The 26,633-nt window shown below is 37.1% G+C and overlaps 1 protein-coding gene across 4 annotated transcripts in view; it reads left to right on the top strand.

Moving 5' to 3' along the window:
- The window catches only part of ADCYAP1R1 (ADCYAP receptor type I), a 131,339-nt gene that overhangs the window by 104,072 nt on the left and 634 nt on the right, over positions 1-26,633 (top strand). For 2 of the 4 annotated variants that reach the window (XM_086741451.1, XM_086741450.1), the window contains exons 12-16: positions 1,600-1,669; positions 2,678-2,769; positions 16,620-16,703; positions 23,654-23,783; positions 23,993-24,034. In XM_086741451.1, coding sequence (XP_086597577.1) covers positions 1,600-1,669; positions 2,678-2,769; positions 16,620-16,703; positions 23,654-23,783; positions 23,993-24,034 — 418 coding nt within the window. The remainder of the gene's footprint in view (positions 1-1,599; positions 1,670-2,677; positions 2,770-16,619; positions 16,704-23,653; positions 23,784-23,992; positions 24,035-26,633) is intronic. The other 2 variants (XM_086741453.1, XM_086741452.1) reach the window with 1 other exon arrangement.

Raw genomic sequence — 26,633 nt, 5'->3', positions numbered from 1 at the left:
GTGTGTGAGAAGGAGTTCTCTCTGAACATTTTTCCACTTTAAAATATTTTAAGTTGGTCATCCAAAGTAAGGCAACTCAAAAATATTACTTTACAATTGAAAATTTCAGCCAATAGTCCCATAAGTTTGGAGGGATTTTAACATTCTAATCTTTGTAAGCACAAACAAAAATACGTAATTTTGTGCAGATTTGACATCCGAGCTCTAAATTTTCTCTCTTCTCACTAACTCTAGCACACATCCTTATTGTGGGATTCATGTCAATCTAGTAAAATGTTGTTCAACTGAAGTATAATAAATGTTGCTTAACTGAAAATATAAGCTCAACTGAATTGAAATTGAAATTTCTAAAGCAAACATTACTCAGCTGCTTGGGATTTCTCTCATATGCACTTTGATGATGGAATTTTAGCTCTGAGTCCTCACACTTACACCATGTATATAGGGGTTTTTTAAGTAAAGATTTTCACTTTTCTCTGAGATGGTAACAGACTACCATTTAAATGACACAGAAGTTGCATTAAGCTCTCCTAAGATCAACAGTGTTTTATTCCTGTATGCTCTTTCAAATTTTTTCTTGGCATCTGACGAATGTACCACGACAACCACTGCTGGGACATTTGGCTGTTGTCTTGGTGGGAGGGGAACACTCCTCAGAACTGCAGGTACAACGTAGACGTTTTTCTGTGATTTTATAGGTTCCAGAGGGAAGCATGAGGGTAGGAAAGCAGAGACAAACAAAAGACACTTTTAAACTGACAATCAAATTCTTAATGATTTAAAATAGTGTAGCGGCGGTGGTGTGGCAGGGGAAATAAGATTTTTTTTTCATTGTTTTTTTTTTCTAGCTTTAAAAATACATGTTATACTTAAAAACTCGTGTATATGGGTCCAAATGCACGTCTACAAAATAAACTTCAGCAGAATCCTTTGATGAATCTGGAGAAAGATTTTAAATGCCGAGGTAGAAATGTCATTTTATTTATGATCACTCACTTCTAACAGCTTAAAAAAAAGGAGCTGACCCAAAGTATTGTTCAGTACTTGAACTTTCTTAGATGAATCCTTGCTCCTTGGTAGGACTTGAAACCCAATGACTGGAAAATCATTCCTATATGTGAATATAACCATCTTCTTTATGTACTTGATATGTATAAGAATATTCACGTCAGGGTCAGGAACCATTGTTCATAACTGTTTATCATCTCTTACTCTTTGAGGTATCCCTGTCTTTGTTTCCCTACTACTGAGATGTTAGCTTAAAGGGATAATTTTACAATTGCACTGTCTGTAGACACAGAAACATGCATACAGGTATTTTTCCAAAATGGCTGAACTATTTAGCAAGGAGTACCATTGAAATTTCCACTAAAATACTTATTTTATTTTCACAGAAGTTGGGTAAAGGCTGTAAAAGGAAGCTACAACAGGGACAGTCTAAAGAACTAGTACCTTTGAACCCAAATAAAGTAATTTAGCAACAAGACCAATCTCCAACTTTCTACCCCGCTAAAAATCGTTGTAAGTTTATTAACTTCCTTGTTCTGTCTTTCTCTTCCCTTCTCTTTGCCCACCCGCTTCTTTCATTAACGACTGCAGCTGCTGGGACATGAATGACAACACTGCCTTGTGGTGGGTGATCAAGGGTCCTGTGGTTGGATCAATCATGGTAAGTAGCACTTGGAGGAGGCACTTGCTCAACACTTCTGAGGGCAAATAACCGATGCAAATAGCTTCAAATGGATTTACAAACAATATCGTATCTGAGCTGGACTATTGGACAGCATGTATGAGTGTCCACCATTTGCCATCCACAATGTTAAGTAATTCTTACACTGGTAAGGGACGACCAGGCTTCTTCATTAATTTATAATCCTCAGATCATATAGAAAATAGTTCTGGAAGAGATGCACACATGTAGTTTAAGTTCCTGATCCCCTTACAGGAGTAAAAGGTTGCGTAAAAGACCAGCTTAAATTTCCCACTGTTTTCTTCTGTCATTAATCTGAAGCTACAGCATTGAAATAAACTGATTTTATTAGTCTCTAAATTTTTAAAAATATATCTATAATTACATGATTCCGCAAAAGAGAAGATGCCCAGGATTACAGGAAACTAAAAGACATGAAGAAGAACATTAAACACCCCCTACCACACATACATGCACTCCTCCCCTCCCAAAAAAATTACAGGTCATCTCGTCTTGGGTCAGATTCAACCAAACATAGGCAAAGTGACACAACTTGGGATTTCCAGGAAAAGGGAGACACTAAACCGTGATGGATAGATGCTGTTAAACTGAGAGACGCCTTACTTCAGAGAACGGCAGATAAAGATGTTTCTACTGTTGAGATCTTTTCTATATGGTCTTGATGTGCAGAAATCTTTCTTTTTATTCCTTGCACTGGTTGATGATAAAAAATATGTTTGTCTTACCTGATGCTTGGGTCTGAAGAAATTCTGCCTTACTTTAGCTGCTGCAAGGGGGATATTTTTAACTGGAAAAGTGGTGATAAGACACTTATAAACTCATCCCATTGCTCCTGACCCAACAAAACTTCTAGACTGCAATTTGTAGAAGAATAATGTAGCAGAGCCAGCAAGTCACTGGGAATATCTTATTCTTACACTTGAAAAATATATAATTGACATCATTTTTCCTTTCTTTTCTTCCTAGATAAACTTTGTGCTTTTTATCGGTATAATTGTGATACTTGTGCAGAAACTGCAGTCACCTGATATCGGGGGCAATGAATCCAGCATTTACTTGTAAGTAGAAATAAAAAAATAATCAATTTAGATTTCTAATATACACATAGGAAAAAAAAGATAAAGTCAAAAAGACTCATCAGCTGAATTAAGTTGATTCTCAAAAAGAATCACTGCATCTGTTAAAATGCTTTGGTTGATTTTAACTATTTTTTTAATCCAAAATCCACTAAAGTACATTTTAATGCAAGCTTTCACCCTTCTTTAAAAGGCCCAGAAAATAAGCATAAATACAAGATTAAGTAAAAACTCCAAAACTCTTTTACAGGTCAATTATCTGGAAATTAGCTTACTGACCAGGCATAAATATTATTATACTCATGGGGCAGTCTGCTGTGCTTCATACGTTCCAGGGACACAGTCCAAAGTTCATTGAAAGCAAAGAGATTTGGTGAAAAGGTTTCATTACCTTTGGACTGAATTCTAATGTAGGAACATCTAAAGTTGCTTGCTTTCATGTTTCTGATAACCTTGAATGCATTCAACTTAAGCCAAACAATTCCCCGACACAGCTAGAATTGCTTAAAAATACACAACAAATCCTAATATTTTCCCTTAGAAGTTTTAAAGCTTTTTTTGTGGTTTAAATTTTTCTAAAGTCAACATTCTTTTCATTAGTTTCCACCTCATTAGAGGACAGAGATTGGCTATTTAAAATGGTCCTCATTCCCATTTTGAGTCCATGCAGTCATTCTCCACATAAAAATTACAAAATTGTTTTCAATACCTATGAAATGTGGCAGCACAATTGGTGTTTTCTTGGCTTTTCAGCCTAAACACCATGCATATTTGCTTTGCAATTTTTTATGAGCTCTGGTGATTTCTAGCACTCATAAACATAGGTAAGACTGTATGATTTAGCACTGTATTCATGATGAAAAAAAGGCAAGTCATGCAAACCTTAAATAGACAGAAGATGTTAAGATAAAGTAGAAGACCCTTATTTTTTAGTACTTTAGAAAAAAAATATCCAGTGATCAGTTTAACCCAAAGTAACCACACTCATAGTATAAGGTTGTCATCCATCTAAATGACAATTTTCAGGGAAAAATATGTCCTGCAGCTGCCTATTTTTCTTCCCTTCTTTTCTACTGTCTTATTTACATTTACATGAAAGGATAATATTTTATGCATCACTTTTTCATGTCCGTAGTCAGACATGCACTTACTGAAAGCGCTGCCCTTGAAGCTTGCTCTAAACTGTGTTTCCACAGACAGATATAATGTTTTAAATTCATTCTGAAGGTGGATATGTCTCAGAATTAAAACTCGAGAGGAATTGTAGTGAACAGGTTAACTCTATGCATGGTTTGCTGAGGGCTTGCATGAAGACTTCCCATGTATGTGCTGCTGGGAAGTCATCCACTCAATCTTAGATTGTAATTAGCATTCAAGATGTGCAGAACGAATTCTGATTATGACCCGCTAATTGCATGTTTGGCATCTGCTGCATATCTCTCACATATGAAGCAAAGCATGCCATAGACTCCAGTGGTTTAACTAGATTATGAAACATCCTTGTCATTTTTGATCAATATGGTGACTGGGTTTTACTGATATTTTTCCTATGTGTATAGTTAGCCACCAAAATCAAGAGAAAACACCATATTTTCTGTTTCATTCGCTGCCATTATTTTTCATATTTTTTTGCAACTTTGTAAATGGGTTTGTATAAATTGATCTTGCATTTATGTATGTGTTATGAAGTGGAGTGTTGTTTATCCAAACAGATTTGAAAGCAGGAAAGTCACACAAAATTATAAAAAGAAGTAAAATAACTATGCAGAAACACAGCAGGCATATTTGAAATTTGTGCGCACATATCCTGTAAAAAGAGAGCTGTTATAATGAAGAAAAAAGATAGATCATAGTATGGTTATGTCACCATATTGAAACCTCCGTGGCATTTAGACTGTCGTCCATATTAAGCATTTTCCATGTCCTATTTTGCTGTTTCAAACTATTAAACATCATCCTATCAGACCAAATTCTCCATCCAGAACTTTATTACAAAGTATATTTAAACACTTTGCCTTTAGTACACGAGGCAGATCTGTTGTGGTCGAGAAAGTATGTTCAGCCTGTTTCTGAAGGTAATATCACATAATATCTGAAGCAGTGATTGAGGTTTACTCTGGTATTAACCTTACATTCTTTAAAACAACCCTTTAGCCAGGACTTTCATCATCAAAAAAGAAAATATAAGACCCTACAAAAATTTAGTTACTGATATGAGGTAGGGTTTATTTTCTTCCTATATATATCATACATGTTTATATTCAGGCACTTTTAATTATTATTTTTGTTAGGAAAATCTACCTCCAGTTCTATTTTATAAACACTATGGCTGTGGTTCTGCAAACCACTTAAGCCTATATTTGGCTTTAAAAGCCTCAGGGATGTGTTTAAAATCAAGATTAATTATATATTGTTACCACTCTGCCCTCATTCATAAAAATTCCCTCTACTGAAGTTAGCTGTGAGCTATGACAGCAACATAACAGAAGAGTGCACTTCTGGGGATCTAATGCTCAGTTAATATAGCCACTAGAAATTGTAAGACTTGCTTTAAAAAAATATCCAAACAATATTTTGTATAATTTGCAGAATAATAATGAGTGGTTTACTCCCATTAAAAAAAAAAAATCAGACTTTCTCTTTAAATATCCTGATGATCATTATATGCAGTAACCTTTTCCTTTAGGCTGACAAAAACTTCGAAACGTAGTTAATTCCTAACAATTTTCTGCAGCAGTCAAATGCTTAAGTGATTGTAAGCTTCTGTTTTATCAACTTGTATGTTCAGTCATTCATTACCAATCTCATGCTTAATCGATCTTCCTTCACACATTTGTTCCCTCTCAAAGCTGTCTGCATGCTGCTGGTCCCATTTCAGAATGAATGGTTTGAAATATATCAGATTCTGAGAGAGCAATAACTCCATCCTTCTTTTACTGATGTTTTAGTTAGGAACTCCTCATTATGGCTGAAATAACTAGGGGCTAGATTAATCAAAAATATCTAAGCAGCTGAGGCAGGAATTAAAAAGGAAATAGAAGACATCATTTTTAACATTAATTTTAATTTTATTATTATTATTATTGTTGGGGTTTTTTTCTAAGCACCTTAAGCAGCTTTCACTTTTCCTCCCAGTAGCCATCATAATAATTATTTACTTTTTACTGTTAGAAGTGGACTGCCAAAGGCATAATAAATACATAGCTTTTTTTTTCTTGAACCATGTTCAGTTTCAGTTAACCTTGTGTCAGTCCTGAATAATTCCACCAAATTAAGCATCAAACCAAAGACAATCCAATAATGCAAATGCAATGGATTTTTATCTGAGTGAGAAGTTCTGAGATGCTCAGGTGCTGGAGAAGCGGGAGGTAATATTGATTGTGTTCCTAGTGCAATTAAGACAACTATCTGGATTGAATATATAGGTACAAATATATTGTCATTTTATTTGTACCTGTATATTCAATCCAGTCAGATTTTACTTCACGTGCTTCTAAACAGAAAACACAGCCTGATTTTTAGCAATCTCCTGTTGCGCTGTTTGTAAGTATTTTGAAGAAGTAGTAAATTATTTAGGGACACTGTTGCATCCTGTGCTTAAAGCTAAGTAGGACCACATCAGAAGTCGATGAATCCAATGTGAGCTCCCAGTTCTGGGGACTGGAAACACATAGTCACAACCCTACAATGGCTGGTTCAGCACACAGTGCATCATATCAGGCCCAAATTATTTGCATGGATTTTCATACATCAGTCCCTTGTCTGGAATTTTAGGAAATAGAAAATAAATAGATCTGGCAAGGCTTCATTGTTTTTTTTCCCATGAGAAATCCAGCCAATAGTGTGTAGCACGGTATGTCAGCATCTGCTTTGAGGCATCCTGGTTTTGGTCAAGTTGTTGTAGAGAGAGTACATTCATCCTCCAAAAAAACCCCCATATTCCTATAGAAATGCCTACACGAAGCTTAAATCCTGCTATTATTCTCATCAGCATTGCTGCATTGCTGAAAGAGTCATTATAGGCAGAAGATCATCTTACAGTATCGCTGCCATAAACCACTGCAGTGTTTAAGTAGGTGTGCATGATGTAGATGCATGCTGGAACAACCCTTAAAATTAAAAAGGGTCACACATTTCCATCAAGTCTTTGCTTATTCATTCATTTTCAAGGATCAAACACATTTAATTGACAAAGCTTCTTTTTTTTTAAAAAAAATTATTTTCAGTTTATCAGTAATAGTATAATTTGGGAGGGGGAAGCTTGTTTCTGCTTTTGCTTTAACAGATTCTTCATAAATTTTGTATCACATGTTGAAAACTCAATGAAAAGAGAATAAACCCCACATATATCTAGCTAATTCAGGTCTACGTCATTCCTTCAATCAGCATCTTGCTGGAAAGAAAGGAGAAACATGGCATATATCATAGGTAGGTATGATTTTACATATAGTGCGACCTAGAGGGCTAGGGCAGGAGAAACAATGTTGTAACGTAAACGTTTTGGTAAACAACACTCCTCTACAGCTCACCTACAAAGCCACTGAACGCTCAGTGATTCATTCTGCTACCGCTTTGTCTTGCTGCGAGTGCTCAGACTGCCAGCATTAATAATCATTGACAGGGTCTTCACGCCAAAAGTCTCACTTTTGACACGAAAATGGCAGATGTTTGATGAACAGTATATTCTTTAGCATGGCACTTTAATTTCTTAACTCTAGGTACTATCAGTTGAGTGCTGGAATGCCCACTAACCCAGCAATGCAAGGAACTTGTGTCCCTGGACTAATCCTTTTCTATCACAAGAAAATACAATGGAAAACAGAGACGATGATCATTTGGTGTCAGTGCATGATCAGCAAGGACCTAGTCTGCATTTCTAAGAAATGCTAGGAGAGTAGATGTTTGCTGCTTTTATTGACTCTAATTCTTGACAGATTTATTTAACACTCTAGAGAAAAAGTTCTCATTCACAACTACTATACTTTTCACCTACATTCCCAAGACAAATTATTATTTTGGGTATTGGCTTGAGGGTTTTTTGTTTTCTGGTTTCTCTGGGTTTTTGTTTTTTTTTTTTTGGGGGGGGCGTGTTAATTTGTGTCAAATCTTTTCAGGTAGGGATTGGAAATAGAAATGGGTTTACTCCATAGGAATGTATGTTCATGTAAGCTATGTATCATAATCAGCAAGAATATAATTACTATAATTTGAAAACTCTATTATGCTTTGTTTATCTACCTATAGATTTACTGTGGTCTCAATACTGTAAAATCAAACAGCACAGAATGTGTAGTGTGTTTATAATGTTCCTGTGAGCTGTTATTCCCATTGAACAGCTGAGAGTATGATGTGCAAAGAGGGCTACTCAAAATCCCATCCCCAGTTCCTGTGGCAAGTAGAGGAACATGAACACAGGTCTTCGGTTGTCAAATCTAGCTCCCTAACCTAAATGCTGTCCTTTCATCCAGTATGCATCTTTTGCATACCAGATGATAGGATCAGACCTAAAACTACATCCACACTGAAAGTGGTTTTGTTATTTCATGGGCCACTTGCCAAAGGGATATTCCAGAAAAATAAATCTGTATTTTTAAAGGAAATTCCATCGATTTCCAATTATATGCAAGGGCTTTACTGGAGCTTTGACAGGCTCTGATTTTGAAATCATTGATCACAAAACTTTTTTTCTTGTGGCTACAAGATCATCTATGATGGATGTAATGTTAAAAGTGCTTTACTTCTGTCATTCCGAAATCCTTAGAAGGTGGTTAGAACGCAAGTGCGGTGTGCCTTGACCTGCACAGGTGGTGTCTGTATGCTGGAGGCTGACTCCTGTTACTTTCTATTTTGAAGTAGTAATGAAAAATAGGATGATTTTGTCTTTATACACTATTTGTGCACATTGCTGTGAAGTATTTTTATGGACAATTTTTGATATTGATGGATATATGGACAGGGCACTGATTTATGTGGTTGATGAACTAGATGACTTTTTTGAAGTCTGCCTAATTTTCATGCTTAACAGTTCTCTAATGGTGACTTAAAATTTCCACTTGATTCTATGCAGCCTTAGAGAATGAGATTCTTTCCTAAATGAGCAAAGTACAGACTTTTTCCCCACTTGCACAAGAGCAAGCCATGAACTGGAAAAAAAAAAAGCTTGTTTGCATTAAAGAGAAGCCAATAATAGACAGTCCTTCTCTAGAAAGATCAAGGGTGTGTGCAGGTTGGTGAGGGAGTGAGCAATGCCATGTTTTATTGAATAATGTAGTTCTCTTTATAGAAATGTTTCTTCCTTTTTTTTTTCTTTTTTTTTTTTAAGAAGAAACAGTAATGCAAAGCTTGATGCACTCTCAACAGTTCTATCACAGGTTGGATTAACCCTAACAACCCTGTTTCTGAGGAGATTTAGGCACAAAAAAGGGCTAAATAGTCTCTTATGAATTCCCATTGAAATGTTAGTAGCATATATCTGGATATTTCAGACCTAAACATCTTTCAAAGCCAGTACCTAAAATATCGTGGCTTGATTGCCATAAGTGGTATGGAACAGCACTTGTAACAGATGAAGGCTCAAGCCAACATGATTTATATATAAATGTTTCTATCTGTGCTTGCGTACTTGTGTAAATCTATGTCTTTTCTTACACATATACTCTCTGAAAAGCTATATATATCTAAAATTGTTCCAGCAGTGCTTTTTAAAAGACCACAAATACTTTAGCAATGTGCATAATATAAAGCTTCTTACTTTAATGTGAAACTGACTACGCTGAACTAAATTCTCTGTAATGTTATAACACATTCGAATTTACTGATTAGCAAAAGTAAGATAGCCTTCCTAAAAAAAAAATGGGATACACACCTCAAATGACTTTCTAAAATCACTGCATTTCATCAAAGTGAATAACGTAATTTTGATTTGTATTGATAAACTTCAGTTGTCATGGAGATCAGGAGGATAGCAAAAGTCCAGTGCCTAAGGCCACACATCTTTACAAATTACCTACAGATTTGGCTGCAGTGTTGTATCCCTTATCAGGGTAGCTTACTTGCTGGGAGAGAATGGTTTTGGAGATTCAGATAATTTTTCAGAAACTTTGAACTAAGAGCTAACTTGGGAGCATTCAAATTAAACTATTCTGGCTGTTTTCCCTTTCCTTCCCCCATGGCTCATAGCTAAGTTTGTTGTTTTGAATGCATTGTTAAGCTGAAGGGATAGATCTGGAACTTTATTTGTCCCCAGATCTGTTTGCACCTTTGTTTCTTTGAATCGGTCACTTAGTGTAAAGATAAACGTGGAGTTGAAGCAACTGGTCATGCAGCAGTTGTTGCGAGACTGCAGACAATGGAGAATAATTCTGACATCTCTGATCTTGAATGTGCTTTCAACTTACATCAAAGCTTGATGCACACCGATGTCCATGGTCTTCCATTTACTTTTTGCCGCCATTCACATTTTTGCCTCTACCATATGAGAACAAAAGGAGTTTATTTTCCCCTCCGTGTCTCTGCTTCTCCTTGCCATTGATTTTTTTGTCTCTCACTTCAGCAACTAACATCCTTCACACTCAGTAGTTTTAGTTTGACATCTGAAGAATTATTAGGGTGTACTCCAAGCAATTAGGATGTACTCCTCAGAGCCTGAGGTATGGAAGGGGCAAGAAAGATGGTGCTGTCACAGTACAGAAGGTTTTTTTTTATCTGGAAGGGTGAACTTCTCATGAGGCTCTTGTAACTAATACTGTGCATAAAAGGAACTGTGTGGTGCGAACTGGATAATTGGTTAATTGTTCAGGAACAAATTCTTCCTTCCTTGGAGAGTACAAGTACACACTCAAAGGCCACCAGGTTACAATGGCTTAATATTTAATTAAACCTCGATTAAACAAATCGAGATTATTAAACAAATGTGTACTACATCAAGATTGGACCAATCCAAAGTTGTGCATACAGTCCAGATCATAGTCTTAGTACCTCATTTGTTGTGCTTCTGTAACACTACTGACAGATTTCCAAACTGTAATTCTTACATATTTGCAGTGAAAACCCTGAGTTGTTCAGCTGATTAGACGTCTGCAAGCCCAGGCCTTTTCAACAAAGGCAGCGTTCTCTTTTTTTTTGTTAAGGAGGGTTATAGAGATGGGTTGAAAGTTGGGTCATTTTCTGCAGAGATATGGTATGAGATGTAAAGCAGGTGAGGCAAAACAGTGTAACTGAAGCTTGAGAGCTGCAAATTATAGAGACTCAGTGCAGCTGCACCAATGCTGAGCTCTGCCAGCTGACAAGACTAAGACTTGTCTATAATGCTTGAACATCCACTTCTTGTGCCAGACTGTGACAATAAATACTATGTGTGTTTTGCTCATCTGTTTGGTTTAAAGACAATGAGCTAATCACATTCTTGGGTATTTTATATCTGCACATGCATATTCTTCATTTCAAACAGTAAACCTATGTTCAAAACCATTTAAGAATCTCATTTGGTGTGGTACATTTTTCTCACTAAACATGCTGTTGTCTTCTACACTACAGTTGTGTTACTGCACCTCCATCAGAATTATTCCATAATGCATGACATTAGTCTGTGCTCTGGAGTCAGTGAGAATAATTAATGTAGCTTGTTCAAATAGGGTCTCCAGAGTTAATACAGAGGAAGGATCAGGACATGTAACCTTGAAGCTACAGTTCATTTAAAGACTGTTTCTGATGGAAGTATTCTCCTTTCTACTACAGCTTTCTTCCCTTGAGGACAGCTAAACATTAAGCTTTATCTCTCCATTATTTGATCTCTAGCAACGGCTGTGTCCAGCCGATAGATGTTAGTAAAGCCAAGAACGAACAGTGTAGAGATGATGTTTGGCTCTCTTTGACCATTCTGTTTAACCTTTAAGTCTCAGTTCTATGTAAAGATCAAAATTATTGGACAAAAAGTATCTATTCAAATTCATATTTGTTAAAGATTCAGTTTCATCTACATCTATAGCCACTGCAAGAAGTAATCCAGCCTCATCCTCTGGAAAGGTGGTAGTGGTTTCCTCAGAGGCATACTGTTTCTGTGTCGAATTATTGTTGTAGTTACCATGCTAAATTTCAGTTACAATAGATTAAATCTAACTTTGGTGGAATTAAATGTACACTTCTGTAAAGCGTGTAAAGGACATTGAATGTTCTCTATAATGCAAGAGCTTTGTAATCTGTAGAAGATGCTCTTGAGGTTTCCTACATAAGTCCTAGTTTTTAGCTTGATGTTCATTGACTTTTCAAGTACATAGACACAAAACGATAAAATGATGGAAATCTTCTTTATGTTCCTTCAAATCACTCTAAAAAAAAAAAAAAAAAAAGCAATCCACTGAGCTGTGTAAGACACATCTACTCAAAAGAGCAAAGAGAAACAAAACTGACCTCTCACATTTTAAACCAATGCAAAAGGCCTAAAAGAGGTAGAGACCAAAAAGTCAGATGGAAGAAGATGACTACCACCCATTAAAGTAAACTGATTTTAATGTGGTTTGGACAAGGACTGTAAAGGAGGCCTCACACTTTCTCTTTTTTTTCCAACTTATTTTCAGATTATTCCCAGGTGTCAGAAGATGATCCTGGAATACCCCACACCCCTTAGAGAGGTCAGGGAAAAGTGGTTTTATTTTGGTGGTGTTAGCAGTAAAAAGTAGGTAACAGGACTAAGACTTTGACAAAAGGTGACTAGACTAAGACTTTTGGACTTATTTTTGGTTGAAGAGTAGAGAAACAGAATTACTTTTTTAATTAAGCATACAACAATCATTATACTTTTAGCAAGACAACATAGGATTCACCTGGTTTAAGAAGATAATCATACTGAGCTCCTTCCATAGTCCTTAAAGATCTACCCAGTCTAGAGAATAAAATCCTTGGTACAATATATTTCATTTTAAACAAATTGTTTAGAATAGGCCAGATAAATCATCATTTAAGGCCGGTTTCTCCCCACTGACTGCAAAGCTAGCAAGGTAAAAGGCATGAGCCTATATTGTAAACTTCAAAAATTAAATTAGATGGAACTAAACAATGACTGCTGAGAAGCACCAATGCTTATTCTGTGTCTGGATAAGAGGCGTGAATGAGTCTACTTGCACACAGTGGATCAGGGCCTGCAGTCACTGCGGCAGGATGGAATTGTATAGTCTGTTTTCTGCTTATGGAACGAGTTCAGTTTTCCAGGCTGTTTATATCTGATCTTAAGCCAGGGGTTTTGTAAAAGTAGTTGATATTTTGGCCAGGAAAAAAAAATCTAGCTTCATGAAATTCTTAGCTATTGAATAGCAAGGAAAAGAAATCCTATAACCTACAACAATATCAACTATAGGTAGGTAGGCAAGTAGCATAAATAATAGAGGGTATGGCTCAATACTTCAATTTTTTTTTTTCTCTCTCCCATACAATCTTTCTATTTTCACTTTGGTTAAATTTTTAACGGTATTTTCAGTACTTTATTTCATTGATTGGTTTATACATTCCTTCTCCTACTGCTACATGGTTGCCGATCCTATTTGTAGTGAGGTTACACAAAATTACTTGGGCAGAGTGCACAAAGATTCTTAATGAGGCACAGTTTTAATTTACATGAATCAAATTCTACCTTTATTGTGTTTTCCAAAAGATTCCCCTTCAGTATGTTTAGAGACAGCACCCAAACTCTGTCATTCCCTTTGTGCTATTGGTGGCCCAAACCCAGAACCCTGATCTTTTTCATTAGGGATCTACTTGGCCTTGGTAATAGAGCACAACTTCATTCCCCTGAATCAACTTGCTCACTTTACTTATCTTAAGCACCTCTGAGAAACTTACGAAGCCTTTAATTTCAACTACCTTTGCCTCAAGTTTGTGTACTATCTCATTTACATTAACTTGCCAGACGTCAAGGTGTTCCATCTGACAAGATGGTCTTCAGCCACATCATACATCACTCATTTAATCCTGGGAATTTTTAACTTTTTCTTTCCCCTTCCACCCTAGCACCCTCCCTCTTCCTCCCAGATGCAGCTGCAGTCCATGCACAGGACACATGCGGTGAGACTCAGCTTGTTTGCCTTTAGCTGTCTAAAGTCTCGTATTTAATCTAAGCAGTCTAAGTTGTTGTCTACGGTCAAACTGAGAGACCAGGGCACCTCAGTAAGACAAAGCATCCTGTGTGTCTTAGATGCCTCTGTTACACAGGTCAGCTCAGCCTCTGGAAGTGCCCATTTTTTTCCATTATTGAGTTAAAAGTGATAGTTCAGTTCAAATTTGTCTTAGATACACATAGTTAGATGTGACCAATTCCATTCTGTGTGTGCCTACAGAGATCTGGGGATCCTGCCCTAACGCATGGAGTGTTTTGATAATCATAATCTCATTTATATTAATTTTCTCTTATGTGGCTATTTTTTCATCCTTCCCATTTCTTTCTGATTCCTACCTCCTCTGTCTCTTCTCACTTTCTCCTTTTCCTTCCACCAATGTTTCTACTTTGATAGTAAATAAATAAATAAATGAATAGCTAAATTAAGATTTTTTTAAAAAAGGAGCCAGGGCAGGGAAGGAAAGTAAACTTCTAGCAATTCTGTACTCTAAAGATTTTGAGTCACTTCACAACATCTTACATCAGAGAGATTAGTCTACCTAAGTTATATAGGATGTTAGAAAAAATGTTAACAGGACTAAGATATTAATGTTTTCCTAAGAAGTACTAGCAAAGCTTTCCATCACAAGCCCATGTATAAACGTACCCTCATTGGGTGGGGAGCAGCAGTTAATTATTAGATATTATTTTCAAAATCAAATCTATCCTTTTTGATAATTCTAGCAAACATCAATTGCTGTCATGTTAGTTCTACTCACTAGAAAACCTATGATAAAAATCAATCCCTGCCAAATAAAACAGGCCATAAGGAATAAAGGAAACATGAGTGAGGATTTTTTTTTCTCAGATTACTGCAGTAACATTAAGCATGTTACTGAAGAACACAATCTCTTACAACACCCCATGACTAAGAATTTTCAAAGTGACTACTGATTTTCAGATGTTTCATGTTCAGGTTATGTACCTTAAAATGCCTTCATAAGCACTGCTTTTCAACACATGGTGAGCAGCCCTCTTGTGGCAAAAATCGGCCTGATAAAATGTGTTTCAGATCAGATGATCAAAAAATAAATGAAACACTCAAAATCCATAGTCACTTCTGAAAATCTCAGCCATAGTAAAAGGAACTATCTCTAAAACTTCCCCCCTTGTTTTAGATCAGTCTTAGCTGACAATTAGTGCACAACTCATCTCAGCTCTGTGAAAAACAGAGGCTGTGCAAAATTTTATGACAGAACCGATACTGTAAAAGAAACAGTCATTTTCATATTTACTTCCTTAGCATCATCCAATAAATAAATTTAATTTTGCAAATTTAAACATGATTACTATTTCTCTTTGCTGGATCTGTACATGTCACGATGCTCTATTCTTTCCAGTTCTTATGATACAAACTTTAATCACAAGGCAGCTGTCAGGTTTTTATTACCCAAAAAGAAAATAAATAAATAAATAAATAAAGTGAACCTCTAGTAAATGGGATTGGCTTAAAGGAGTTAACAGTAGGGAGCAATTTCATCTGTTTTCAATTTATTCTATTTTACTGTCCAGTTTATAAACTGCATCTTCCGTCTGTGGGTAGGTGGACACAAATCATAGACTGTGCATATTAGCAGAGCAACAGAAACAGAGTTTGATTCACTTGAATATCTGAAATAGGTCAGATACACCCTGGCCAATAAGTTTATATTGGCTACTTATTCTCTCAGTTGATTCTCAAGGGACGAAGAATGTCCAGTGTACTTAAACTTCTATACTGTAAATATCCAACCTTCACTGAGGTGAATTGCACCAAAACAACCATGTGTTGAAAACAAACAAAAAAAAAAACCACAAAAAATCTTCCCTCAAAGGTTGACAAAAACTATTTCCAGTTCTCATGTTTTTCAGGCTACCATAACAGATACAAAATCCCTCAGATCCCTCAAAATGCCTTCCCATGTTGTTTCAGATGACCCTTCTTGACAGCTGATTAGAATTAGCCTCTCTCTAGCTAATTGTAAATGTAAACATTCTGTTCTCTATAGGAGCTCTTTCGAGAACACAACATGCAGAGGTCATGGTCCTGGTCCATCATGTATGTGCCTGTTGCTTTTATGACCACACCTATCCTAGAGTGTGTGACAAAAAATAAATGATACCTCTGAATTACCAGTCAGACATGTAGTTTCCATACTGAACTCCCCTCCCTATGCATCAATGAAGCTCGGCGAAAAAGTGCTTTGGTGTCCTTACTAGTACTCTTCACTAGAAAGAAGGGATCCACAATATCTGGGATGCTTACACACATAAAAATGAGGAACATCTGATCCAGCTTCATCTTAGATTAATCTCCATCCTATAAGTTTATGTTACTATTTAATTGTTCTCCACAAGTGTGCAGTCAACTTTCATTTAATATATTGTTCCGTTACCCTCTGTACAACACCAGATTGCAAAGGTCATGTATATTTTATTTACACGTAATGCTGACCGCCTGCCTCCTGGTTGTTCAGTCTTTGGTTTGTCTGTGAATCAGCTCATCACAATTGCCAGCAACAGCCAGTGCATTTTGATTTCTTTTGTTGTTTATTTTTGCTTAGTCAAGCAGCTGGTTTGTGCTGTGATTTCATTCTGTCGTGTCTGCTTTCCATCTTTGTGATGTGTCTCATGAAATGTGTTGAAAGTGACCTACCTTGGCCTGTTCACAATATGCTGAAAAAAATGCTAATCTTGTCATATTTAGCAGCTGCGTTCAGAAATGCTACTGTAAGCCTAAGAGGGCTAACCAGCACTCTTGCAAGATGTCAGAACTATCAACCATTACCCTGTAAGTGTACGCAATCCTGTGACATTCCTGTGTTTGTATGACGCATGTTGCAAGTAAATTAATGGGTATTAGCAGAGGGGTAGTAATCAGAGAGCAAGCATTCAATTAGTTCTTGTTGCATGTAGAATTTTTTGTTGTTCTGTGCTGGTGCAACATGATCAAGGATTTTAAGGTTATTTAAAAAAAAATGTAATTATCACTGATGCTATTTATGGTTTTGGGTAGTGTCTGTATAGAAACTATAAATAGTTACTCTTTGTTATACAGCAAAGATGTGAACGCTGGTCATACTGAGAGTAGATGTTTCACCTGAAAGTGTGCTAGAACATGGGCAGTGCAGGACTGAGTGAATCGGACTCTCAGCTGGTGTAAAACAACTTATGTCCATGTATATACTCCTGATGTCAAAGTATTATGGGTCTAGTAAGAAGTCTCTGTCAAAGATTTGCCTATGGAGAGTGAGTCTAGAGACATGTAAATTAATCACTTTCTCATAGTGCACCTTAGTCTCTGTTACTCATACAAGAAGCCCACAGAATTCATTTAGATGAGGCATACCTTTCTGAAATCTGTTATACAAGGTTTCCTGATGAATTTGCCCCTGAATTTCATAGCAGTCTTATGAGTGCAAATCAACACTCTCAGAGACGTCCTGCCACACAAATCCAACAGTCCAGCATTTTACTGAAGAATGCTTAGTAGTTTTGTAACATATAGCTGCATATTTTGTTATGTTAGCTAGAAAAAAACAATTTAAAAATATAATAATTTTTCTCTCTGATTTTACATCTCCTCAACGTATTTATGAAATATACCAAGGAAGATGTTCAAAAGACTCAGTCAACAGACTGATATTGTGCAAAAGCAGACAGAAGAAATAGAGAATAGAAGAGCAGTCAGCAGGTCCATACTCTACATTGAGAGAAGCTTGAAGTTTAAGAACTAGGACCTACACTTAAGAGGAGATAGTTTGAAATATAAAGTTCACTACTTAATCTACAACCCGATGCAGTATAGTTTTTATACTGGGCCTTTGTAGAGAAGCAAAGTCCACGTTAAGTAAGTGCAGTGTTTCAGAAAGATGGCAGACTGACAAATCTGAGGTGAAATCCTCTACCTAGTCAAAGGTAAGAAGAGTTCAGCCTAAATAGGAGCACAGAAAAACTCTATATACTTCCAATAAAAATAATTAAACTTTATTTTTTTGCCTTAAAATATGAAAGTCTCAGTAAGCTCCCACTGCTTTTCAAGTCTGAATATGCAATTTATGCATGGGAAAATTAAAAAGCTGTAATCAATTACTGTGTTTAGATGTTACTTGTTACTTCAGGTCTTGAAAGTGATCCTGGAGACCTAGTTAAGCTTTTGGAAAAGACATGTATCAGTCAGGGAGATTATTGAGGTTCCTGAAAGTCACATGTTAACTATGTTTAGCGTTGTTTTGATAAAACATACTTTAGTTTATTAAACATGAACTATATTAAGCATTTCATCACTAATGACATCTAGTATCTTCATAGTTTGCTCTTTATCCTTCTATTTAAAATAGCCGTGACTGTTTTTTGTACATATTCATCACTGAGTTTTGCCCCAAGATATGGAATTCCTCTAATCTAAACTTTACAAGCTTACTGTGCAGTAATTTATATGACAAACTCAGTACAGACTCCCTTTGTAGTCAATGGAGAGACTTGGGATGTGATAACGTCTTCCCTAGGGACAGATCATTTGTTCTTGTGTGTAAGTGCCTGTTACTCTTCATTGACAATAAAGGCAATGCAGGTATGGAATTAATTTAACTAAAAGCAGATGTCATCATTGCAGATATCTCATAACTTTAAGCTAGTCAATAAATACATCGATAGATGCATTCAGTACACATCCATGGGTTTACAACAGGAGTCACCTCTTCTCGAAGAGGCATCTATAGCAGGCAAGAACTATGCCTGCTACAGTGCATTTTTGTCTGCGTCGGCTTTAGAGACATTATGTTAATAATTTCGATGTAGATATCTACAGCTTGTATGTCCAAATCTCGGTGAGACAAATGTTGTTCTATGTGACTACCACAGACCTTGATGTCTGCACTGCAAAAGTTTATATTTGATCAATTTAATTTCACTTAAGACTCAACATTTAGACTGAACAATTCTATTGCTTGGAAAAGGCAGGCATAAACAGCAAAACAACTACATAGTCTTTCTTTAAAGGCTATGATTTGAAGATCTTTTCCTTCTTTTGACAGTATGTGATATTTTGTCTCAAAGAAGTTGGGTGGTGAGAACCTCTAAGACAAAGGCAATAAACTCTTTACCAGGCTAAAAGTTATTCTATATTTTATCCTCACCTTAATAGCACACAGTGTCATCTGTCAAATCTTAAGTAAGTTACAACGGCTTTTTTGAAGTGCATGACTTTGCACTTAGCCCAACAAAAGCAGCTACAGTCCCAGCAGAAATGGCACAAGACACATAATCAGTGTGGTGGAGATTCCTGGAAGTGATGAGAGAGTAAGCTCTAAGCTACAGTTTTTACCTCTCTCTTGGAGACAGAAAAAAAGGATGACAACCACAAGTTTCCTTACACAATTGCTTCTGGAGCTTCAGGTCCCCTGATGTAGAGGACCCATATTTTCTGATGGTCTCCTTCATTCAGTTCTTATAGTTGTATCAGCAAGATTTGAATCTAGAGATACGTCTTTGTTACATCCCATTCACAGAAGCTGGAAGAATCTATTTAGGCCATTTAGAGCCCATTGATCATTGTTCTATTGCACAGTAGCTCAAAATATTTTTTTTTAATCTGATATACAGTTATTGTATTTGTTTAGACCACAGCATTAATTTGTCTCCTAGAAACCTGTTTTAACATGCAGAATAGGAACACACTGGAACGTTCAGTAGAAATCACTGGAAATTCTTATAGAATCATGGAAGAGTTTGGGTTGGAAGGAACCTTTAAAGGTCATCTAGTCCAACCCCTCTGCAAGTAGCAGGGACATCTTCAACCACATCAGGTTGCTCAAAGCCTGGTCCAGCCTGGCCTTGAAATTCTACTCAGCAATGCAATTTGATGTGTGTTTTCATTTCCAATTCATGCCCAGTTATGTCCTGTGTAATATCCATAGACAGTTCAGCAGTGTCCTTAATGAGTGTGGATGTGCAATGGAAAAATAAAGACATGGTTCCTTCAGATACTGGTCAAGGTTAGATAAGATTTCTACTTTCTATTCCTTTTAATACAAAGATATCTTTCCATAATTCAACAGAGGAGTGAGGAAAAACAGAGGACAGCATTACCTGTGTTTTTTGAGGAAAATAACAGATGAAAAATAGAATGTCAGCCTCAACAAGATTTGAAATACAACTTACTATTTTATAAACTACCCTTAAGATGTTCTTCTACCTGTTGGAATATAAACAAGATTTTTTCCTAGAAATTTTGGAGATCATACCTCTTCAAAACATTCAACTTGAGCCCAATGGAGTGGTTAATGTCCTCAAAACTTTAAGATCTGTACCCTGTGTTTCTTACTTGTCTGAAAGAGTGTGGAAAGAGAAGAGGATTAATACCTTTCGCTGTCATACTCCTGAGAATTTTGCTGTATTCTTTAACATCTTCATTTCACCATTGCACACAAACTTGCATGTGTCACAGGTGCTGCTTTAATTCTTCTTTCTTCCTAATGCTCTTGAAAAAAAAATGCAATTCATCGTCATCCATACAGTCATTAGTATAACTCAATTTTCTCTTGTGATTAAAATCTTTTCCTCTTTATGGATCTTAATAATCTATAAACTTCAGAATATGTTACTTCTTACATTTCATGTACTTTCTTCTTGACTTTTATGACAATATTGAAGACAGTAGCTCAAATAAGTTGATGATGACATTGTATTTTAAGATCCTACAAACTAATTGTGAAATTAATCAGATATAATTAATGCTAGAGGACTGACAATAGAAAAAGTCTTCCTCTGCATCTTTCCCAAAATTAATCTCCTGTGACTGTAGTGAGATATAATATACTAATAGACAATTCTGTTCTGACTTTTAAATTGAAATAACATTTATTCTTTTGTTGTTGTCATCATTAATTCTGTATATAAAGGGGAACAGATTTTGAGATATGATACTTCTTTTTTCAGTTTACTATCTTCATTCGATTTTTAAATTTTTTTTTTATTCCACAGCTAGTTTAAGACACTTATGCTCTTCATATCCTTTTTTGTTTTATGGAGATACTGTTATTCTACAATCTTTTCCACAATATTTCTATGCCTTTTCATTAATATAATTACATGCTCATAGAGAAAAGAGGACTAGAAGGAACCTTGAAAGGTCTTTTAGTCCATTACACCAGGTCTCTTGTGTATAGCTTACTTGTTCTAGAGATCACCAAAGTTGGAGACACTGTATGCTCTTCATCAACCTGTTCCAAGGTTGTTCCTCTTTTGTTAAAATATTTTGATCAATATCTACCTTGATCATTCAGAAGAACTATGTCCTCTGGTTTGTGGGGTCTTTCACCAAGACTTGAGATTTGGTGTACATCAGACTAATGCATCACGTATGTTTAGTACAATCTAAAGTCAAGAGATGTGGTATGTTTGTCATCATTAGTGCACAAAGTATGACTGAGGGACATCAGCAATGAACTGATGTCCAATTTCCAGTTTAGTACTGGATATAATAGCATATGTTCACAGAATTCTTGGAGATCCATTAATTAAGTCGTCACTTTCAGTAAGGGAATCACATGATTTTAATGATATTGTTGAGCACGTATTAGCAAATTCAAAAGTGTCTGCAATATACCATATAGATGTAAGCAGAGTGAAGATCTGAATTTCAAAAAGTATGAAGCTATTCCAAAAATCTTTATGACTTTTTAGAATCATAGAATGGTTAGGGTTGGAAGGGACCTTTAAAGGTCATTTAGTCCAACCCCCCTGCAAGAGGTGGGGACATCTCCAACCAGATCAGGTTGCTCAGAGCCCCATCCAACCTGGCCTTGAATGTTTCCAGGGATGGGGCTTCCACTACTTCTCTGGGCAACATGTTCCACTGTTCCACCACCCTCAGTGTAAAAAATATTTTCCTAATATCTGAATCTACCTCCTTCTATTTTAAAACCATTACCCCTTGTCCTGTCACACCAGGCCCTGCTGAAGAGTCTCTCCCCATCCTTCCTGTAGGCCCCCTTGAGGTACTGGAAGGCTGCTCTAAGGTCCCTCCAGAGCCTTCTCTTCTCCAGGCTGAACAGCCCCAGCTCTCTCAGCCTGTGCTCATAGAAGAGGTGCTCCAGCCCTCTTATCATCTGCATGGCCTCCTCTGGACTCACTCCAGCAGGTCCATGTCCTTCTTATGTTGGGGACTCCAGAGCTGTACGCAATCCTCCAGGTGAGATCTCACAAGAGCAGAATGGAGGGGCAGAATCAACCCCCTCGATCTATTGGCCACACTGCTTTAGATACAGTCCAGGATGTGGTTGGTCTTCTGGGCTGCAAGCATACATTGATGGCTCATGATGAGCTTCTCATCCACCAGTACCCTCAAGTCCTTCTCCTCATAGCTGCTCTCAATTCATTCTCCACCCTGACTGTATTTGTACTTGTGATTGCCCTGACTCATGTGCAGGATCTTGCACTTGACCTGGTTGAACTTCATGAGATTTGCACAGGCCCACCTCTCCAGCCTGTCCAGGTCCCTCTGGATAGCATCCCATCCATCCAGCATATTGACCACACCACACAGCTTGATGTTTTTGAGGAATTCACTGAGGGTGCACCCACTGCCCATGTCTCTGACAAAGATGTTAAATAGGGCTGGTTCCAATACCGACCCCTAAGGAATGCCACTTATCACCAGTCTCCGCTTGGACACTGAGCTGTTGACCACAACTCTTCGAGTGTGACCATCCAGCTAATTCCTTATCCTCGGAGTGGTCTGTCCATCAAATCCATGTCTCTGTAGTTTAGAGGCAAAAATACCATGCGGTAGACAAGGATGTTGTGCAGGACATACTTCTTTTGTGCTCGATCTATCTCCTTAACTTGAAAGAAATCAATCCTATTTTTCCCCCTTTGAAAATGTTCTGGAGATTATTTTCGGCCACTTTCTTTGTAATAAGGCACTTGCCTTATTTTCAGATCAACATTTGTTCTCTCTTGGGTCTTTTTTGCTTCTCAATCAGCAAATGACACAGACCAAAACTAACACATAAGTCTCGGCTGGACCTCTGCTTTTGGGGAATTTTTTTCATGCTCAGTTAAGTGCTTACTAGTACACACATGATTTTCCAGCCCTTTTGTTTATACCTACAGAGTCTGATTTCTCTCTGAAACTTCTTTATTCTGACACAGTGGAAATTAGTTGTATCACGGGGTTACAGTTAGGTTTCCAACGGTATAAATGAGGCCAAAATCCAGACCTTGAAGAATAGTCCTGAGTATAAGAATATACAGGGATATTTTAGCTTTCTTTATATTGCTGTTTTGGATTTTTTTGCTACGCAGAGAAAAATTTACACACATACACACAAAAGTTATTTCAAACACTCCACTGGAATGAAGCAATCGAGTAAGAAGTTTATTATTGTGTTATGGTAGCAGTCTGAATCCCTTAGCAAGATTACCCTCCTCATGCTTGGCACGGTAGAAAAAGTCTCCGCTTATAATAACGTAAAATAGAATAACAGTACAGAGTATTAAGCATTACTAATGTGCTATTATTGTAACAGTGTGAAGAAGTGGGAGCAAGCTACAGTGTGTGTGAAATCATTGTTTGGTAACAAATTGGGAATGCTGTGCATTTGTTTGTATAATTATATAATGTATGTATTTCCCAAAAGGGAGGCAGCAAAATATTTTCTGTGTTTTCGTCTTTAATTAAAGCACAAGTTGTTTATTACAAGGCTGCATTAAAGTTCTTTCACTCTATTATAACAGGAGACTGGCTCGCTCTACACTACTGCTTATCCCCTTGTTTGGAATTCACTACACGGTGTTTGCTTTTTCTCCTGAAAATGTCAGTAAGCGGGAGAGACTAGTGTTTGAATTGGGACTGGGATCTTTCCAGGTGATTATAACATGAATTCTCCTTTTGTTAAAAAGAAATCTCTTCATTTTAACTACTTTGCATGCACAGTTCTCAGACTATGTGTTTATTTGTGTATATGTTTTGTATACCAGGATTTTGGTTTTGGTTTTGTTTTTTTTTAACTCCAGCTGTTTTCTAGCATTTACTGAAGGATTTGAATTACATTTTTTTTCTCTCCCATTACCTAGGGCTTTGTTGTTGCTGTTCTCTATTGTTTCTTGAATGGGGAGGTAAGACTTTTAATATTTAACCTCCCACATCAACCATCTCCATCCCATTTCCTTGTGGGAGTAACTGCCATTCTAATCCTTCACTGTAATTCATCATCTACCCTATCCCCTAACACTTTAGGCTAAATCTCACGTTGTCTCAGCAAAAGAAAGAGGATTTGTAATGTCTTTTATAAACCAAAATATTGGCCTTGCCAGAGATGATGGCTCAGATCAATGCTCCCTAACAGAGGTAGGGACTGTACCGGGCTCTTTGGTTATATCATGCTAGGTGCAGAGATTTGTGCTTGCCTTCTTTGTTAAACTTCATATAGTTCTTGCTAGCCCACTCTTCCAGCCTGTTCATTTCTCTTTGGAAGGTGTCTCTCCCTTCTGACATGTCTACCTCACCACCCAGCCTGGTATAATCAGCCAGCTTGGTGAAAGTGCTTTCAATTCCATCATCCAGATCATTGAGGAAGATGTTGAGCAGTGTGGAGTCCAGCATCAACCCCTGGAGGACCCCACTAGTGACAGGCTGCCAGCCTGAGTAAAAAACATTGTTCACCACCCTCTGAGTGTGGCCTGTTAACCAGTTTCCTACCCATCTTGCAGACCACTCACCTAATCTATATCTTGCCAGTTGCCTAAGAGAAGGCTGTAGGAATGTAGGTTGGATGTTCCCCAAAAGCTGGTTATGTGCAGCTTCCCAAAGTTTGACCTGACCATGAGGACAGCTGGCACCACCCAACTGTTGCCCTTTCCTCTCATGAGACCTGATGCCTGCTGGCTTGTGCCTCCACACCCACAGCCCAAGGGTGTCAGAGGCCCAGAAAACCCCTCAGGTACCTTGCAAGCCTCACACTCCTCTCAGCACATGGCAGCTGCTAGAGTCAGCTTCTTAAGCCCAGATTTTTTCTGATTCACCTGTTCTGATCTGCAAATTGAATTTCCCCTGCCTTTGTTTATCAGACTGAATATCTGAGAGAATAATTTCCTGAATTAATGGAAAAAGACTCCTTCCTCAAGACTGCCTTGAGGAATATATACAGTTCACCTGTTGTCTCCTAAAATGAAATACATCTATTGTGCAGTCCAACAGGAGAAGACTTATCCTAAAATCTCTTTTTCTTTTTCTTTTCAAGGAGGTTGATACCATTTATTTCTACCAGTTTTAGTGCAGTAGGTGTTCTACACTTGTTCACATGTAGTGTGCAACAGCTGGTCTGTAGTACAAAAAGTCTCTTAACTCCTTGATCCAAGGTGTTTTCTTCTCAGGTAATGATAACAATTTCTTGAAGTTCATTAAACAATCTTATAGGTCATCTTTGCTTATGGCCTTAGTCAAGATGACTGTTAAAGGACTCATAGGTAAATGTTAAAGCATTATTCACAGCTCAGTCCAGTGTAGCTCAAAAGGTGAATTCTGGATCATGCCTTGCTAGAATTAGTGGCTGCATTCATACTTTACCAGCTGGTATTTCTGGATATCCACCTCTACTGCTTACAGCAGTTGTATTGTCTTCCATGAGTGCTAAAAGAATAACCAGAAGGTCTTGTCTAAAACTAATATGGAGATAAGCACCTTCCAAGGTAATATGCACAGTGTGTCAGATCACCTGTAACTCCTCGGATAGGGAAGTGATAACTTTTATGCTTCAAACACAGCCAGATTAATTAAAACCACTTTACCTTTCAAGACATTAGAGAAAGACTTGTGCTTCCACTAAGTCACTTAGGGTAAGAAAGGGTTCACCTTTGGTGTATTACAACATTACAGATGCAAACACTATTTTCTTTTTGCAGAGGTCATATACCTCCATACTCTAATCTATAGCTATCCATACTCTAACCAAACCAGAAATTTAGAGGTACTAGAAGGTCTATGTAAGTTTTCCAGTTGGACTTTTCCTACCTGTAGTTAGCATCCATACAATTGAAGCACTTGTTTAGCATTTTGACAATTGTATTAGTCTAGGACAATCTAGCAATGGTTATTAAAGACAAGACCACCTTTGACACAGTAGCTCATTGAGACTGGAAAAATATTTTGGGAAAATATCTCTACATATTTCCTTGTTCTTTCATTCAGCAATATGCTACAGGCTACTGTTAGGAATGGGTAAATATTAGCCTGAGCTAGTATGATCTTTCTTACATTAAGTTCGTACATACACACATGCACATACGCCTAGCAAGATTACCAGGAAATCTGTGATGAATGAAAAGCAGAAAAGCTATGGAATTATTTGCTTATTTTCTAATTGAGCTTCTGACCATAGATTGTTTTACTATTGCTGATTTACTGCTAACGCCCACGAAAAAAGCTTAAGAGAAAGGAACGTGTCATAGGTGTATATGAATCCAAGAGGTGTCATCTGCTTAAAGGTGATCTGAAAGCAGGAGGCAGAATTTCCAGTAGACATTCATCCATTAATGGCAAGTAGAGGCAAACTGCCTTTGTAGATAGGTTATTTCGTTACTCCTTGGTACCCTTTTCTTCCTGGTTCTTTGGCTCCTTGTTAGTTATTTGCCACTGGCCATTGATGTAAACAGGTTATATTTTCCAAGAATCTAGCTAAAGAACCATGTTGGAGTTAGTGTTGAACAGGTCTTCTAT

The sequence above is a fragment of the Chlamydotis macqueenii genome, chromosome 2 (assembly GCF_036417535.1).
Source record: "Chlamydotis macqueenii isolate bChlMac1 chromosome 2, bChlMac1.mat, whole genome shotgun sequence".
Classification (NCBI taxonomy): domain Eukaryota; kingdom Metazoa; phylum Chordata; class Aves; order Otidiformes; family Otididae; genus Chlamydotis; species Chlamydotis macqueenii.
Note: the sequence above shows the minus strand (reverse complement) of the source record. Positions and strands in the feature narration are given on the sequence as shown.